At 42.4% G+C, this 16,808-nt stretch overlaps 1 protein-coding gene across 2 annotated transcripts in view; it reads right to left on the bottom strand.

The window, feature by feature from the left end:
- IRAG2 (inositol 1,4,5-triphosphate receptor associated 2) overlaps window positions 1-15,463 on the bottom strand; it is a 108,937-nt gene extending 93,474 nt beyond the window's left edge. For both annotated transcript variants that reach the window (XM_088457096.1, XM_088457097.1), the window contains exons 1-2: window positions 15,383-15,463; window positions 11,577-12,164 (exon numbers count right to left, since the gene is read on the bottom strand). In XM_088457096.1, the coding sequence (XP_088313222.1) occupies window positions 11,577-12,141 (565 nt within the window). In that variant the 5' untranslated portion in view covers window positions 12,142-12,164; window positions 15,383-15,463. The remainder of the gene's footprint in view (window positions 1-11,576; window positions 12,165-15,382) is intronic.
- Between the last annotated feature and the right edge of the window lie 1,345 nt (window positions 15,464-16,808).

Below are 16,808 nucleotides of genomic sequence, written 5' to 3'. Positions count from 1 at the left end.
CTGATATAGCCTATTGGGGGGTGGTCACATAATATAACGTGTAATCACTACTGATATAGCCTATTGGGGTGGTCACATAATATAACGTGTAATCACTACTGATAAAGCCTATTGGGGGGGGGGGGTTACATAATATAACGTGTAATCACTACTGATATAGCCTATTGGGGGGGGGGGTGGTCACATAATATAACGTGTAATCACTACTGATATAGCCTATTGGGGGGGGGGGGGGGTTACATAATATAACGTGTAATCACTACTGATATAGCCTATTGGGGTAGTGGTCACATAATATAACGTGTAATCACTACTGATATAGCCTATTGGGGTAGTGGTCACATAATATAACGTGTAATCACTACTGATATAGCCTATTGGGGGGGTGGTCACAAAATATAACGTGTAATCACTACTGATATAGCCTATTGGGGGGGTGGTCACATAATATAACGTGTAATCACTACTGATATAGCTTATTGGGGTGGTCACATAATATAACGTGTAATCACTACTGGTATAGCCTATTGGGGGGGTGGTCACATAATATAACGTGTAATCACTACTGATATAGCTTATTGGGGTGGTCACATAATATAACGTGTAATCACTACTGATATAGCCTATTGGGGGGGTGGTCACATAATATAACGTGTAATCACAACTGATATAGCCTATTGGGGGGGTGGTCACATAATATAACGTGTAATCACTACTGATATAGCCTATTGGGGGGGTGGTCACATAATATAACGTGTAATCACTACTGATATAGCTTATTGGGGTGGTCACATAATATAAGGTGTAATCACTACTGATATAGCCTATTGGGGGGGGGGTCACATAATAGAACGTGTAATCACTACTGATATAGCCTATTGGGGGGGGGGTCACATAATATAACGTGTAATCACTACTGATATAGCCTATTGGGGAGGTGGTCACATAATATAACGTGTAATCACTACTGATATAGCCTATTGGGGAGGTGGTCACATAATATAACGTGTAATCACTACTGATATAGCCTATTGGGGTGGTGGTCACATAATATAACGTGTAATCACTACTGATATAGCCTATTGGGGGGTGGTCACATAATATAACGTGTAATCACTACTGATATAACCTATTGGGGGAGGTCACATAATATAACGTGTAATCACTACTGATATAGCCTATTGGGGGGGGGGGTCACATAATATAACGTGTAATCACTACTGATATAGCCTATTGGGGGGGGGGTCACATAATATAACGTGTAATCACTACTGATATAGCCTATTGGGGTGGTCACATAATATAACGTGTAATCACTACTGATATAACCTATTGGGGGAGGTCACATAATATAACATGTAGTCACTACTGATATAGCCTATTGGGGTGGTGGTCACATAATATAACATGTAATCACTACTGATATAGCCTATTGGGGGGGTGGTCACATAATATAACGTGTAATCACTACTGATATAGCCTATTGGGGGGGGGTCACATAATATAACGTGTAATCACTACTGATATAGCCTATTGGGGGGGGGGGGTGGTCACAATATAACGTGTAATCACTACTGATATAGCCTATTGGGGTGGTGGTCACATAATATAACGTGTAGTCACTACTGATATAGCCTATTGGGGGGGGGGGTCACATAATATAAAGTGTAATCACTACTGATATAACCTATTGGGGTGGTGGTCACATAATATAACATGTAGTCACTACTGATATAGCCTATTGGGGGGGGGTCACATAATATAACATGTAATCACTACTGATATAGCCTATTGGGGTGGTGGTCACATAATATAACATGTAGTCACGACTGATATAGCCTATTGGGGGGGGGGGGGTCACATAATATAACATGTAATCACTACTGATATAGCCTATTGGGGGGGGGGGTCACATAATATAACGTGTAATCACTACTGATATAGCCTATTGGGGGGGGGGGTCACATAATATAAGGTGTAATCACTACTGATATAGCGTATTGGGGAGGTGGTCACATAATATAACGTGTAATCACTACTGATATAGCGTATTGGGGAGGTGGTCACATAATATAACGTGTAATCACTACTGATATAGCCTATTGGGGGGGGGTCACATAATATAACATGTAATCACTACTGATATAGCCTATTGGGGGGGGGGGTCACATAATATAACATGTAATCACTACTGATATAGCCTATTGGGGGGGGGGTCACATAATATAACGTGTAATCACTACTGATATAGCGTATTGGGGAGGTGGTCACATAATATAACGTGTAATCACTACTGATATAGCGTATTGGGGTGGTGGTCACATAGTATAACGTGTAATCACTACTGATATAACCTATTGGGGAGGTGGTCACATAGTATAACGTGTAATCACTACTGATATAACCTATTGGGGAGGTGGTCACATAATATAACGTGTAATCACTACTGATATAGCCTATTGGGGGGGTGGTCACATAATATAACGTGTAATCACTACTGATATAGCCTATTGGGGGGGTGGTCACATAATATAACGTGTAATCACTACTGATATAGCCTATTGGGGGGGGGGTCACATAATATAACGTGTAATCACTACTGATATAGCCTATTGGGGTGGTGGTCACATAATATAACGTGTAATCACTACTGACATAGCCTATTGGGGGGGGGGTCACATAATATAAGGATTAATCACTACTGATATAGCCTATTGGGGGGGGCGGTCACATAATATAAAGTGTAATCACTACTGATATAGCCTATTGGGGGGGGGTCACAATATAATGTGTAATCACTACTGATATAGCCTATTGGGGGGGTGGTCACATAATATAACATGTAATCACTACTGATATAGCCTATTGGGGTGGTGGTCACATAATATAACGTGTAATCACTACTGATATAGCCTATTGGGGTGGTCACAGAATATAACGTGTAATCACTACTGATATAGCCTATTGGGGGTGGTCACATAATATAACGTGTAATCACTACTGATATAGCCTATTGGGGGGGGGTCACATAATATAACGTGTAATCACTACTGATATAGCCTATTGGGGGGGGGGGTTACATAATATAACGTGTAATCACTACTGATATAGCCTATTGGGGGGGTCACATAATATAACGTGTAATCACTACTGATATAGCCTATTGGGGGGGGGGGGGTTACATAATATAAGGTGTAATCACTACTGATATAGCCTATTGGGGGGTGGTCACATAATATAACGTGTAATCACTACTGATATAGCCTATTGGGGTGGTCACATAATATAACGTGTAATCACTCCTGATAAAGCCTATTGGGGGGGGGGGGGTTACATAATATAACGTGTAATCACTACTGATATAGCCTATTGGGGGGGGGGGTGGTCACATAATATAACGTGTAATCACTACTGATATAGCCTATTGGGGGGGGGGGGGTTACATAATATAACGTGTAATCACTACTGATATAGCCTATTGGGGTAGTGGTCACATAATATAACGTGTAATCACTACTGATATAGCCTATTGGGGTAGTGGTCACATAATATAACGTGTAATCACTACTGATATAGCCTATTGGGGGGGGTGGTCACAAAATATAACGTGTAATCACTACTGATATAGCCTATTGGGGGGGTGGTCACATAATATAACGTGTAATCACTACTGATATAGCTTATTGGGGTGGTCACATAATATAACGTGTAATCACTACTGATATAGCCTATTGGGGGGGTGTGGTCACATAATATAACGTGTAATCACTACTGATATAGCTTATTGGGGTGGTCACATAATATAACGTGTAATCACTACTGATATAGCCTATTGGGGGGGTGGTCACATAATATAACGTGTAATCACAACTGATATAGCCTATTGGGGGGGTGGTCACAAAATATAACGTGTAATCACTACTGATATAGCCTATTGGGGGGGTGGTCACATAATATAACGTGTAATCACTACTGATATAGCTTATTGGGGTGGTCACATAATATAAGGTGTAATCACTACTGATATAGCCTATTGGGGGGGGGGTCACATAATAGAACGTGTAATCACTACTGATATAGCCTATTGGGGGGGGGGTCACATAATATAACGTGTAATCACTACTGATATAGCCTATTGGGGGGTGGTCACATAATATAACGTGTAATCACTACTGATATAACCTATTGGGGGAGGTCACATAATATAACGTGTAATCACTACTGATATAGCCTATTGGGGGGGGGGGGTCACATAATATAACGTGTAATCACTACTGATATAGCCTATTGGGGGGGGGGGTCACATAATATAACGTGTAATCACTACTGATATAGCCTATTGGGGTGGTCACATAATATAACGTGTAATCACTACTGATATAACCTATTGGGGGAGGTCACATAATATAACATATAGTCACTACTGATATAGCCTATTGGGGTGGTGGTCACATAATATAACATGTAATCACTACTGATATAGCCTATTGGGGGGGTGGTCACATAATATAACGTGTAATCACTACTGATATAGCCTATTGGGGGGGGGGTCACATAATATAACGTGTAATCACTACTGATATAGCCTATTGGGGGGGGGGGGGGGTGGTCACATAATATAACGTGTAATCACTACTGATATAGCCTATTGGGGTGGTGGTCACATAATATAACGTGTAGTCACTACTGATATAGCCTATTGGGGGGGGGGGGTCACATAATATAAAGTGTAATCACTACTGATATAACCTATTGGGGTGGTGGTCACATAATATAACATGTAGTCACTACTGATATAGCCTATTGGGGGGGGGGGTCACATAATATAACATGTAATCACTACTGATATAGCCTATTGGGGTGGTGGTCACATAATATAACATGTAGTCACTACTGATATAGCCTATTGGGGGGGGGGGGTCACATAATATAACATGTAATCACTACTGATATAGCCTATTGGGGGGGGGGGGTCACATAATATAATGTGTAATTACTACTGATATAGCCTATTGGGGGGGGGGGGGTCACATAATATAAGGTGTAATCACTACTGATATAGCGTATTGGGGAGGTGGTCACATAATATAACGTGTAATCACTACTGATATAGCGTATTGGGGAGGTGGTCACATAATATAACGTGTAATCACTACTGATATAGCCTATTGGGGGGGGGTCACATAATATAACATGTAATCACTACTGATATAGCCTATTGGGGGGGGGGGGGGTCACATAATATAACATGTAATCACTACTGATATAGCCTATTGGGGGGGGGGGGTCACATAATATAACGTGTAATCACTACTGATATAGCGTATTGGGGAGGTGGTCACATAATATAACGTGTAATCACTACTGATATAACCTATTGGGGAGGTGGTCACATAGTATAACGTGTAATCACTACTGATATAACCTATTGGGGAGGTGGTCACATAATATAACGTGTAATCACTACTGATATAGCCTATTGGGGGGGTGGTCACATAATATAACGTGTAATCACTACTGATATAGCCTATTGGGGGGGTGGTCACATAATATAACGTGTAATCACTACTGATATAGCCTATTGGGGGGGGGGGTCACATAATATAACGTGTAATCACTACTGATATAGCCTATTGGGGTGGTGGTCACATAATATAACGTGTAATCACTACTGACATAGCCTATTGGGGGGGGGTCACATAATATAAGGATTAATCACTACTGATATAGCCTATTGGGGGGGGCGGTCACATAATATAAAGTGTAATCACTACTGATATAGCCTATTGGGGGGGGGGTCACAATATAATGTGTAATCACTACTGATATAGCCTATTGGGGGGGTGGTCACATAATATAACGTGTAATCACTACTGATATAGCCTATTGGGGTGGTGGTCACATAATATAACGTGTAATCACTACTGATATAGCCTATTGGGGTGGTCACAGAATATAACGTGTAATCACTACTGATATAGCCTATTGGGGGTGGTCACATAATATAACGTGTAATCACTACTGATATAGCCTATTGGGGGGGTGGTCACATAATATAACGTGTAATCACTACTGATATAGCCTATTGGGGGGGGGTCACATAATATAACGTGTAATCACTACTGATATAGCCTATTGGGGGGGGGTTACATAATATAACGTGTAATCACTACTGATATAGCCTATTGGGGGGGTCACATAATATAACGTGTAATCACTACTGATATAGCCTATTGGGGGGGGGGGTTACATAATATAAGGTGTAATCACTACTGATATAGCCTATTGGGGGGGTGGTCACATAATATAACGTGTAATCACTACTGATATAGCCTATTGGGGTGGTCACATAATATAACGTGTAATCACTCCTGATAAAGCCTATTGGGGGGGGGGGGGTTACATAATATAACGTGTAATCACTACTGATATAGCCTATTGGGGGGGGTGGTCACATAATATAACGTGTAATCACTACTGATATAGCCTATTGGGGGGGGGGGGGGTTACATAATATAACGTGTAATCACTACTGATATAGCCTATTGGGGTAGTGGTCACATAATATAACGTGTAATCACTACTGATATAGCCTATTGGGGTAGTGGTCACATAATATAACGTGTAATCACTACTGATATAGCCTATTGGGGGGGTGGTCACAAAATATAACGTGTAATCACTACTGATATAGCCTATTGGGGGGGTGGTCACATAATATAACGTGTAATCACTACTGATATAGCTTATTGGGGTGGTCACATAATATAACGTGTAATCACTACTGATATAGCCTATTGGGGGGGTGGTCACATAATATAACGTGTAATCACTACTGATATAGCTTATTGGGGTGGTCACATAATATAACGTGTAATCACTACTGATATAGCCTATTGGGGGGGTGGTCACATAATATAACGTGTAATCACAACTGATATAGCCTATTGGGGGGGTGGTCACATAATATAACGTGTAATCACTACTGATATAGCCTATTGGGGGGGTGGTCACATAATATAACGTGTAATCACTACTGATATAGCTTATTGGGGTGGTCACATAATATAAGGTGTAATCACTACTGATATAGCCTATTGGGGGGGGGGGGTCACATAATAGAACGTGTAATCACTACTGATATAGCCTATTGGGGAGGTGGTCACATAATATAACGTGTAATCACTACTGATATAGCCTATTGGGGTGGTGGTCACATAATATAACGTGTAATCACTACTGATATAGCCTATTGGGGGGTGGTCACATAATATAACGTGTAATCACTACTGATATAACCTATTGGGGGAGGTCACATAATATAACGTGTAATCACTACTGATATAGCCTATTGGGGGGGGGGTCACATAATATAACGTGTAATCACTACTGATATAGCCTATTGGGGGGGGGGGGTCACATAATATAACGTGTAATCACTACTGATATAGCCTATTGGGGTGGTCACATAATATAACGTGTAATCACTACTGATATAACCTATTGGGGGAGGTCACATAATATAACATGTAGTCACTACTGATATAGCCTATTGGGGTGGTGGTCACATAATATAACATGTAATCACTACTGATATAGCCTATTGGGGGGGTGGTCACATAATATAACGTGTAATCACTACTGATATAGCCTATTGGGGGGGGGGGTCACATAATATAACGTGTAATCACTGATATAGCCTATTGGGGGGGGGGGGGTGGTCACATAATATAACGTGTAATCACTACTGATATAGCCTATTGGGGTGGTGGTCACATAATATAACGTGTAGTCACTACTGATATAGCCTATTGGGGGGGGGGGGTCACATAATATAAAGTGTAATCACTACTGATATAACCTATTGGGGTGGTGGTCACATAATATAACATGTAGTCACTACTGATATAGCCTATTGGGGGGGGGGTCACATAATATAACATGTAATCACTACTGATATAGCCTATTGGGGTGGTGGTCACATAATATAACATGTAGTCACTACTGATATAGCCTATTGGGGGGGGGGGGGTCACATAATATAACATGTAATCACTACTGATATAGCCTATTGGGGGGGGGTCACATAATATAACGTGTAATCACTACTGATATAGCCTATTGGGGGGGGGGGGGTCACATAATATAAGGTGTAATCACTACTGATATAGCGTATTGGGGAGGTGGTCACATAATATAACGTTTAATCACTACTGATATAGCGTATTGGGGAGGTGGTCACATAATATAACGTGTAATCACTACTGATATAGCCTATTGGGGGGGGGGTCACATAATATAACATGTAATCACTACTGATATAGCCTATTGGGGGGGGGGGGTCACATAATATAACATGTAATCACTACTGATATAGCCTATTGGGGGGGGGGGGGGGTCACATAATATAACGTGTAATCACTACTGATATAGCGTATTGGGGAGGTGGTCACATAATATAACGTGTAATCACTACTGATATAGCGTATTGGGGTGGTGGTCACATAGTATAACGTGTAATCACTACTGATATAACCTATTGGGGAGGTGGTCACATAGTATAACGTGTAATCACTACTGATATAACCTATTGGGGAGGTGGTCACATAATATAACGTATAATCACTACTGATATAACCTATTGGGGAGGTGGTCACATAATATAACGTGTAATCACTACTGATATAACCTATTGGGGAGGTGGTCACATAATATAACGTGTAATCACTACTGATATAACCTATTGGGGGGGGGGGGTCACATAATATAACGTGTGAACACTACTGATATAGACTATTGGGGTGATGGTCACATAATATAACATGTAATCACTACTGATATAGTCTATTGGGGGGGGTCACATAATATAACGTGTAATCACTACTGATATAGTCTATTGGGGGGTGGTCACATAATATAATGTGTAATCACTACTGATATAGCCTATTGGGGGGGGGGGTGGTCACATAATATAACGTGTAATCACTACTGATATAGCCTATTGGGGGTGGGGGTGGGTCACATAATATAACGTGTGATCACTACTGATATAGCCTATTGGGGGTGGGGTGGGGGTCACATAATATAACGTGTAATCACTACTGATATAGCCTATTGGGGGGGTCACATAATATAACGTGTAATCACTACTGATATAGCCTATTGGGGGGGGGGGTTACATAATATAACGTGTAATCACTACTGATATAGCCTATTGGGGGGGTCACATAATATAACGTGTAATCACTACTGATATAGCCTATTGGGGGGGGGGGTCACATAATATAACGTGTAATCACTACTGATATAGCCTATTGGGGGGGTCACATAATATAACGTGTAATCACTACTGATATAGCCTATTGGGGGGGGGGGGTCACATAATATAACGTGTAATCACTACTGATATAGCCTATTGGGGGGGGGGGGTTAAATAATATAACGTGTAATCACTACTGATATAGCCTATTGGGGGGGGTTACATAATATAACGTGTAATCACTACTGATATAGCCTATTGGGGGGGGGGGTGATGGTCACATAATATAACATGTAATCACTACTGATATAGTCTATTGGGGTGGGGGTCACATAATATAACGTGTAATCACTACTGATATAGCCTATTGGGGGGGTCACATAATATAACGTGTAATCACTACTGATATAGCCTATTGGGGGGGGGGGGTCACATAATATAACGTGTAATCACTACTGATATAGCCTATTGGGGGGGGGGTTACATAATATAACGTGTAATCACTACTGATATAGCCTATTGGGGGGGGTTACATAATATAACGTGTAATCACTACTGATATAGCCTATTGGGGGGGGGTCACATAATATAACGTGTAATCACTACTGATATAGCCTATTGGGGAGGTCACATAATATAACGTGTAATCACTACTGATATAGCCTACTGGGGTGGTGGTCACATAATATAACGTGTAATCACTACTGATATAGCCTATTGGGGTGGTGGTCACATAATATAACATGTAATCACTACTGATATAGTCTATTGGGGGGGGGTCACATAATATAACGTGTAATCACTACTGATATAGTCTATTGGGGGGTGGTCACATAATATAATGTGTAATCACTACTGATATAGCCTATTGGGGGGGGGGGGTGGTCACATAATATAACATGTAATCACTACTGATATAGCCTATTGGGGGTGGGGGGGGGTCACATAATATAACGTGTGATCACTACTGATATAGCCTATTGGGGGTGGGGTGGGGGTCACATAATATAACGTGTAATCACTACTGATATAGCCTATTGGGGGGGTCACATAATATAACGTGTAATCACTACTGATATAGCCTATTGGGGGGGGGGGGTTACATAATATAACGTGTAATCACTACTGATATAGCCTATTGGGGGGGTCACATAATATAACGTGTAATCACTACTGATATAGCCTATTGGGGGGGGGGGGGTCACATAATATAACATGTAATCACTACTGATATAGCCTATTGGGGGGGGTCACATAATATAACGTGTAATCACTACTGATATAGCCTATTGGGGGGGGGGGGGGTCACATAATATAACGTGTAATCACTACTGATATAGCCTATTGGGGGGGTGGTTACATAATATAACGTGTAATCACTACTGATATAGCCTATTGGGGGGGGTTACATAATATAATGTGTAATCACTACTGATATAGCCTATTGGGGGGGGGTCACATAATATAACGTGTAATCACTACTGATATAGCCTATTGGGGAGGTCACATAATATAACGTGTAATCACTACTGATATAGCCTATTGGGGTGGTGGTCACATAATATAACGTGTAATCACTACTGATATAGCCTATGGGGGTGGTGGTCACATAATATAACGTGTAATCACTACTGATATAGCCTATTGGGGGGGGGGGGGGTCACATAATATAACGTGTAATCACTACTGATATAGCCTATTGGGGGGTGATCCCCAAGGGATGGACATTTTTAATCTACAATGGGTTACCAGGTGCCAGCAGATCCCCCTCCCCCAGCACAATGGACAGATTCTGCCATAATCCAGATCGTGGGCAGGGAAAGGCGACTTCGCATACAGGTCCTATTGGCCACACCTACTTACAGGCAGCAAAGCGGTGTGGTGGTCAGCATTACTGCCTCACAGCACTGAGGCAAAATAGTACTGTGTATATGTTGGACATGGACCTCGGTCTCCGAGAGCTACCAACAGGTCACGTTTTCCAGGTCAGCCAGCAGGTGCACAGGTGTAGTCATTACTCACTGACACACATGAAAAGATTCACAGGTGGAGCTTATTATTACACTTGCGATTCTGTGAGGAGACCTGGAAAACATGCCCTGTTGGTAGCTCTCGAGGACCAGGGTTGGCTACCCCATGGACTACACAATCCGTTCTTATTGGTGCTTAGAAAACGCCTTCGTAGTAATAGAGGACGGCGCACACTAAAGATAAAGGACCCTCTCTGGCTCTGCCGGGACCCTTCCCATTTTATGCACAATCATTTCATTGGCTGTTTTACCCGTGAGGAGCGAGTGACGAGCGCACCAGACGTTACCTGCGCTCTCGCTCATCGACAGCCTCTTCACCACCGGGGATTTCAAAGTATAGTGATCAGATTTACGGTCAAGATAAAAACTGGAAACGGAGGGAAGGATCCGATCTTCCAGGATGATGCTCTTAAATTCCGAGCAGGGGAGGACGGACTGATGGAACTTAAAGTGCGAATCCTGGGAGCGCACGACAGGCGTGGAGCAGATCTGCGACCCGCAGGACGGCCACACTTTCTTCTTCTGAACTTTGGACGCCAGGACGCTGCCAAGCGGAGAATCGCAGTCCGGTACCGGCTGCAGGCCTGAAGGTGGAACCGGTAACCCCTGAGCGAAGGCAGCCAGATGTGCCGCGCCGGGGTCTCTGCCCGCGCTCTTCACCGTCCGGTTTTTCAGCACTTCCTCCAGGTCTTTCTTGGTGCTCGACTGCGGACTGTCAAAGTTCCTGGGCTGGAATTTGGGGATCTGCAAGTAGGGACTGGAGTCCTGATCGCTCATCTTGATGGTCTCTATTTTGCGGCGGATGCTGTCCACGGGGTTGTGGCGTTTGGATGCTGAGCCCCGTTCATTCATTTTATTTTTGTTCTCTGTATTTCCTGTAAGAGAATATTTTAAATGATAAAATTTAACTCTGCAAAAGCTCAATATTGACAGAAATCTCCTTCAGAAAACTAATTAGTGCTGCCGACCCCCATTATTTTCAATAGGGACTACGGTCTGACACCTATGTACCAAACTCCAAAAAGCAAAGCTCTATGTATTTTGGGCCGGTTGGTTTACGCCATCCTCAGATGGCGCAAACCGCTTTACGCCTATTTTCACAGCAGAGTGATCTCACGATTCCTCTCCCATCGGCTCCCGAATCTGACACTGGGTGAGATGCACTAAACGGAAAATGCGGTAAAAACCCCATTTCCGGGGTTTTACCGCATTTTCCGTATGCACCATTGTCCTGGCCTGCGGGCTCCGATGCGGTGGGTAACGCCAGCTTTTGCGTTACCTTATAGAAACCGATGGGCTTCTACCGCATCGCGCTATGAGGGACCCCTCCCAGCGTGCCCCGCGGCGTCTCTCTGCGCATGCGTAGATGGACTCCCAGGTTATAAACCCAGAAGTCCAGGACTCAGCGCTGATCGCCAAGGACGGCTCTTATCGGAAGAGCGGTCCTTTGCGTTATTGATCGCATATGTTAGTGCATATGTGATCAGTACAAATGCGGTGACGGGCGGCAAGTACTGCGCTGTGTTTGTGCATCTCGCCCACTGTGCGTATCCGCTGTCCCTGAGAGTTACAGTTAGTACATAGCGGGAACATTTTAATTCAAATTGATCTGAACATATCCGTTGCAATACAGACCTAATAATCGCGGCAGGGCAGGGATTTTTAACACACATGTATTAACAATCGCGGCAGTAACATATAGCGACAGAGTCAATTTAAACTAATTTTCCTCTGTGTAATAAAGAGAATTTGCAGCTGTAGCGATTACCATTATCCCGGCAAATTATGCTGGGTAACCATTGGGAGATGAGAGTACCCAGCGCAGCACGATATATCGGGCAGTCCATACACACTGCATGAGCTGGTCTATGTACTAAGCCTTGGCGAGAGATAAAGTGGGCGGAAATAAAGTACCAACCAGTCAGCTCCTAACTCATTTTTCAAACAATGCCTGTAAAATGACAGGAGCTTATCGGTTGGTACTTTATCTCTCTGAAGCTTAGTACATAGACCCCTATGAAAGGCACTGCGCGCAGAGAATAAAATATATGGCAGAATAGATCAAGACACCAAAATAGAATGAAATAAAAAAATATATATATATTTAATTAATACCATCATCCTAGAACCAAAGTAAAAATAAACTGCTGCATGTGATACTAAATAAAATAAATATTCTAGTTATTTTCCAATAGCAATGAGGCGCGCATATAATAAATTGAATGTTCTTGCAATAAAAAAAAAAAAAAAGGTTGTAGATCCAACGCCAATGGCTATTTTATACAAGTTGGCCGACAATAGCAAATCAAAGAGGTGATCCAATTATATAGGAGGCTAATTACCAGTCTGATCCGGCGCTGTAACGATGCTCCTAGAACAGAGGGAATATTAATATTAAGGATGATGATATCAATCCTCGCTCCTCTATTAAACACAGACTATCTCGCTGGCCTGTAGTATGTGTAGGTGCATTGTCGCGGGTTCCGCTGGGAGACCCGATGTCACTACTACAGTCCCGAACGCCTGGCGATCAGATGATCTGGGAGCGAGAGCAGACAGAGATACAGACATCGCAGCAATCCCCAGTCTGACTGGTTTTGCTCCAGTAACCGAAACTTTATCAATTCCGAGGATGGCACAAACAAACCCCAAAAAAGCTTTGCTTTTTGGAGTTTAGTACATAGGTGTCAGACCGTAGTCCCCATATTAATGATGCAACCTGCAGCGCTAATTAGCCTTCTGCAGGAGATTTCTGTGACATCGCCATTAGGTTGATAGTACATAACTCATAAAATTATTGCAAAACTGCAGTTTCTACATAGCGTAAATAATTTTTTTTTAAAAACCTCACTAAATAGGAGCCTGTACGGAGAACATCGCCATCAGGGGCCACTAGGACGCCTCCATCCAAACCCAGCTCCAGCAAAGTAACTAGGTGAATGCAGCAAGTTATAGAAGTATTAGTAAATAAGGGTTTTCCTGGGTAACGCTGGTTAAAAAAGTGGTTCAAAAATTTCATAGATTCATACATTTTCTTTGTCATTAAAAAAAAAAAAAAATCAATAAAAGTGGGGCTTTAATAAAAGACTTAACGGGGGCATCCACTAGACGATTTTAGCAGGCGACTGAACGATAACGATATAGTTATCGTTGAATCGTTTAAAAATCATTTAAAAATCATGCAGTAATTGTTTCGAACGATGAACGATGCGCGCTCCCGCTGCTCGTTTGATAGTCTCCTCCATCCACTGAACATGCAGGTCAATTTCACGACATCACTTGGACATCACTTGGACATCACTTGGACATCACTTGGACATCACTTGGACATCACTTGGACATCACTTGGACATCACTTGGACATCGTTCACGCTGAGCAATCAAACGATGAACCCCTCCCTGACACTCCCAAACCCACTATAGCTGAAAGCTGTCAATAACTGATTGAAACATCGTTTATCGTTAGTTTGCAAATCGTTCAGAGTGGAAGATCAAATTTCAAGGGAAAATCGTTTAGAGGTTGGACAGGGATAAAATCGTTTAGTGGATGCCCCCCCTTAAAATACTGACATTAGCTTCCACCTAACGTGTGAGCATTAAATAGGAGTTTATAACGGTAAGGTGTGGGAATTAGTTCTGCAAGTTTTATCTTAGTTTTATACAGTTATATCCCATAGAGATGTGCTCTAAAGATAAAATACTCTCATATACTTGTATTACACAGGTCTCTTGGAGACAGCTCCTGAGAGTGGGGTCTCTGCGGCCGGCTATAATTATGTACTGGCAGCACTGCATCCTAAATACAACATATAGCACATTATAATAACGGTATGTACAGTATAGCACAAGACTTAGCACATAATAACATATAGCACATTATAATAACATAGCACATTATAACATAGCTAAAGCACATTATAATAACATAACACAAGACTTAGCACATTATAACAGCTATAGCACAAGACTTAACACATTATAACACAGCTATAGCACATTATAATAACATATAGCACAAGACTTAGCACATTATAATAACATATAGCACAAGACTTAGCACATTATAGTAACATCTCATAAATAAAAGCATCACCTGAAAGGAAATGAGCCACTAAGACACCTGTTTCCTCTAAGACACCTGTTTCCTCTGGGAGCTGGAGGTGCAGGGACTGACCAGCAGGGGGGGACCTGAGCCAGGACAAGCTCCATAATATAAATCCTCTGGCCCACTCAGAGAGTTAGGAACAGGTGATAAGGTCTCGCCTCCCTCCACTGGGTGGTCAGATGCTGCCCCCTCATGGAGAAGACTGGTTACTGCTCTATGCAGGGTGGTCAGCTCATATTTACAGGGAGAAAACGCACTTTTGAACGTTTATGGGGCTTTTTGTTTGTTTGTTTGTTTGTTTGCTTGTTTTGTTTTTCACACTAGGCCAGAGGTTCCCAAACTCGGTCCTCAAGGATCCCTAACAGTTCAGGTTTTAAGGATAGCCATGCTTGACCACATGTGACTTAATTAGTACTTCAGTCAATTTGCTTTAGCCACCTGTGCACAACCACGGATATCTCTAAAACCTGAACTGTTGTGGAGCCTTTGGGACCGCGTTTGGGAACCTCTGCGCTATGCTGCATTTAATTGTGTTCTGCACCAGGTTTTATCTCCCTGTCTGGTCACTGAAACAAGGGTGAACCTGCACATAGCTGTAATCGTCTCACTGACGTGGTATAAGTAATATAGTTTATATGGAGGGAAAAAAGTTTATAAAAGACAAAGGGGCCCATTTATTGATGATCAGGGTTTAGATCCAATAATTAGAATTTGTTATCACCGCTATTCACTGCAATTAGCATTTCATTACTGCCCGGGTCTATGCAGGGACAGGGGTCTCCGGTATTCACTGCAATTAGCATTTCATTACTGTCCGGGTCTATGCAGGGACAGGGGTCTCCGGGAATTCACTGCAATTAGCATTTCATTACTGCCCGGGTCTATGCAGGGACAGGGGTCTCCGGAATTCACTGCAATTAGCATTTCATTACTGCCCAGATCTATGCAGGGACAGGGGTCTCCGGGAATTCACTGCAATTAGCATTTCATTACTGCCTGGGTCTATGCAGGGACAGGGGTCTTCGGTATTCACTGCAATTAGCATTTCATTACTGCCAAGATCTATGCAGGGACAGTGGTCTTCAGGAATTCAGTGCAATTAGCATTTCATTACTGCCCGGATCTATGCAAGTACAGGGGTCTCCGGTATTCACTGCAATTAGCATTTCATTACTGCCCGGGTCTATGCAGGGACAGGGGTCTCCGGTATTCACTGCAATTAGCATTTCATTACTGCCCGGGTCTATGCAGGGACAGGGGTCTCCGGGAATTCACTGCAATTAGCATTTCATTACTGCCCGGGTCTATGCAGGGACAGGGGTCTCCGGAATTCACTGCAATTAGCATTTCATTACTGCCCAGATCTATGCAGGGACAGGGGTCTTCGGTATTCACTGCAATTAGCATTTCATTA

Source organism: Taudactylus pleione, unplaced genomic scaffold, assembly GCF_031769625.1.
Source record: "Taudactylus pleione unplaced genomic scaffold, aTauple2 ptg000738l, whole genome shotgun sequence".
Taxonomy (NCBI): domain Eukaryota; kingdom Metazoa; phylum Chordata; class Amphibia; order Anura; family Myobatrachidae; genus Taudactylus; species Taudactylus pleione.
Note: the sequence above shows the minus strand (reverse complement) of the source record. Positions and strands in the feature narration are given on the sequence as shown.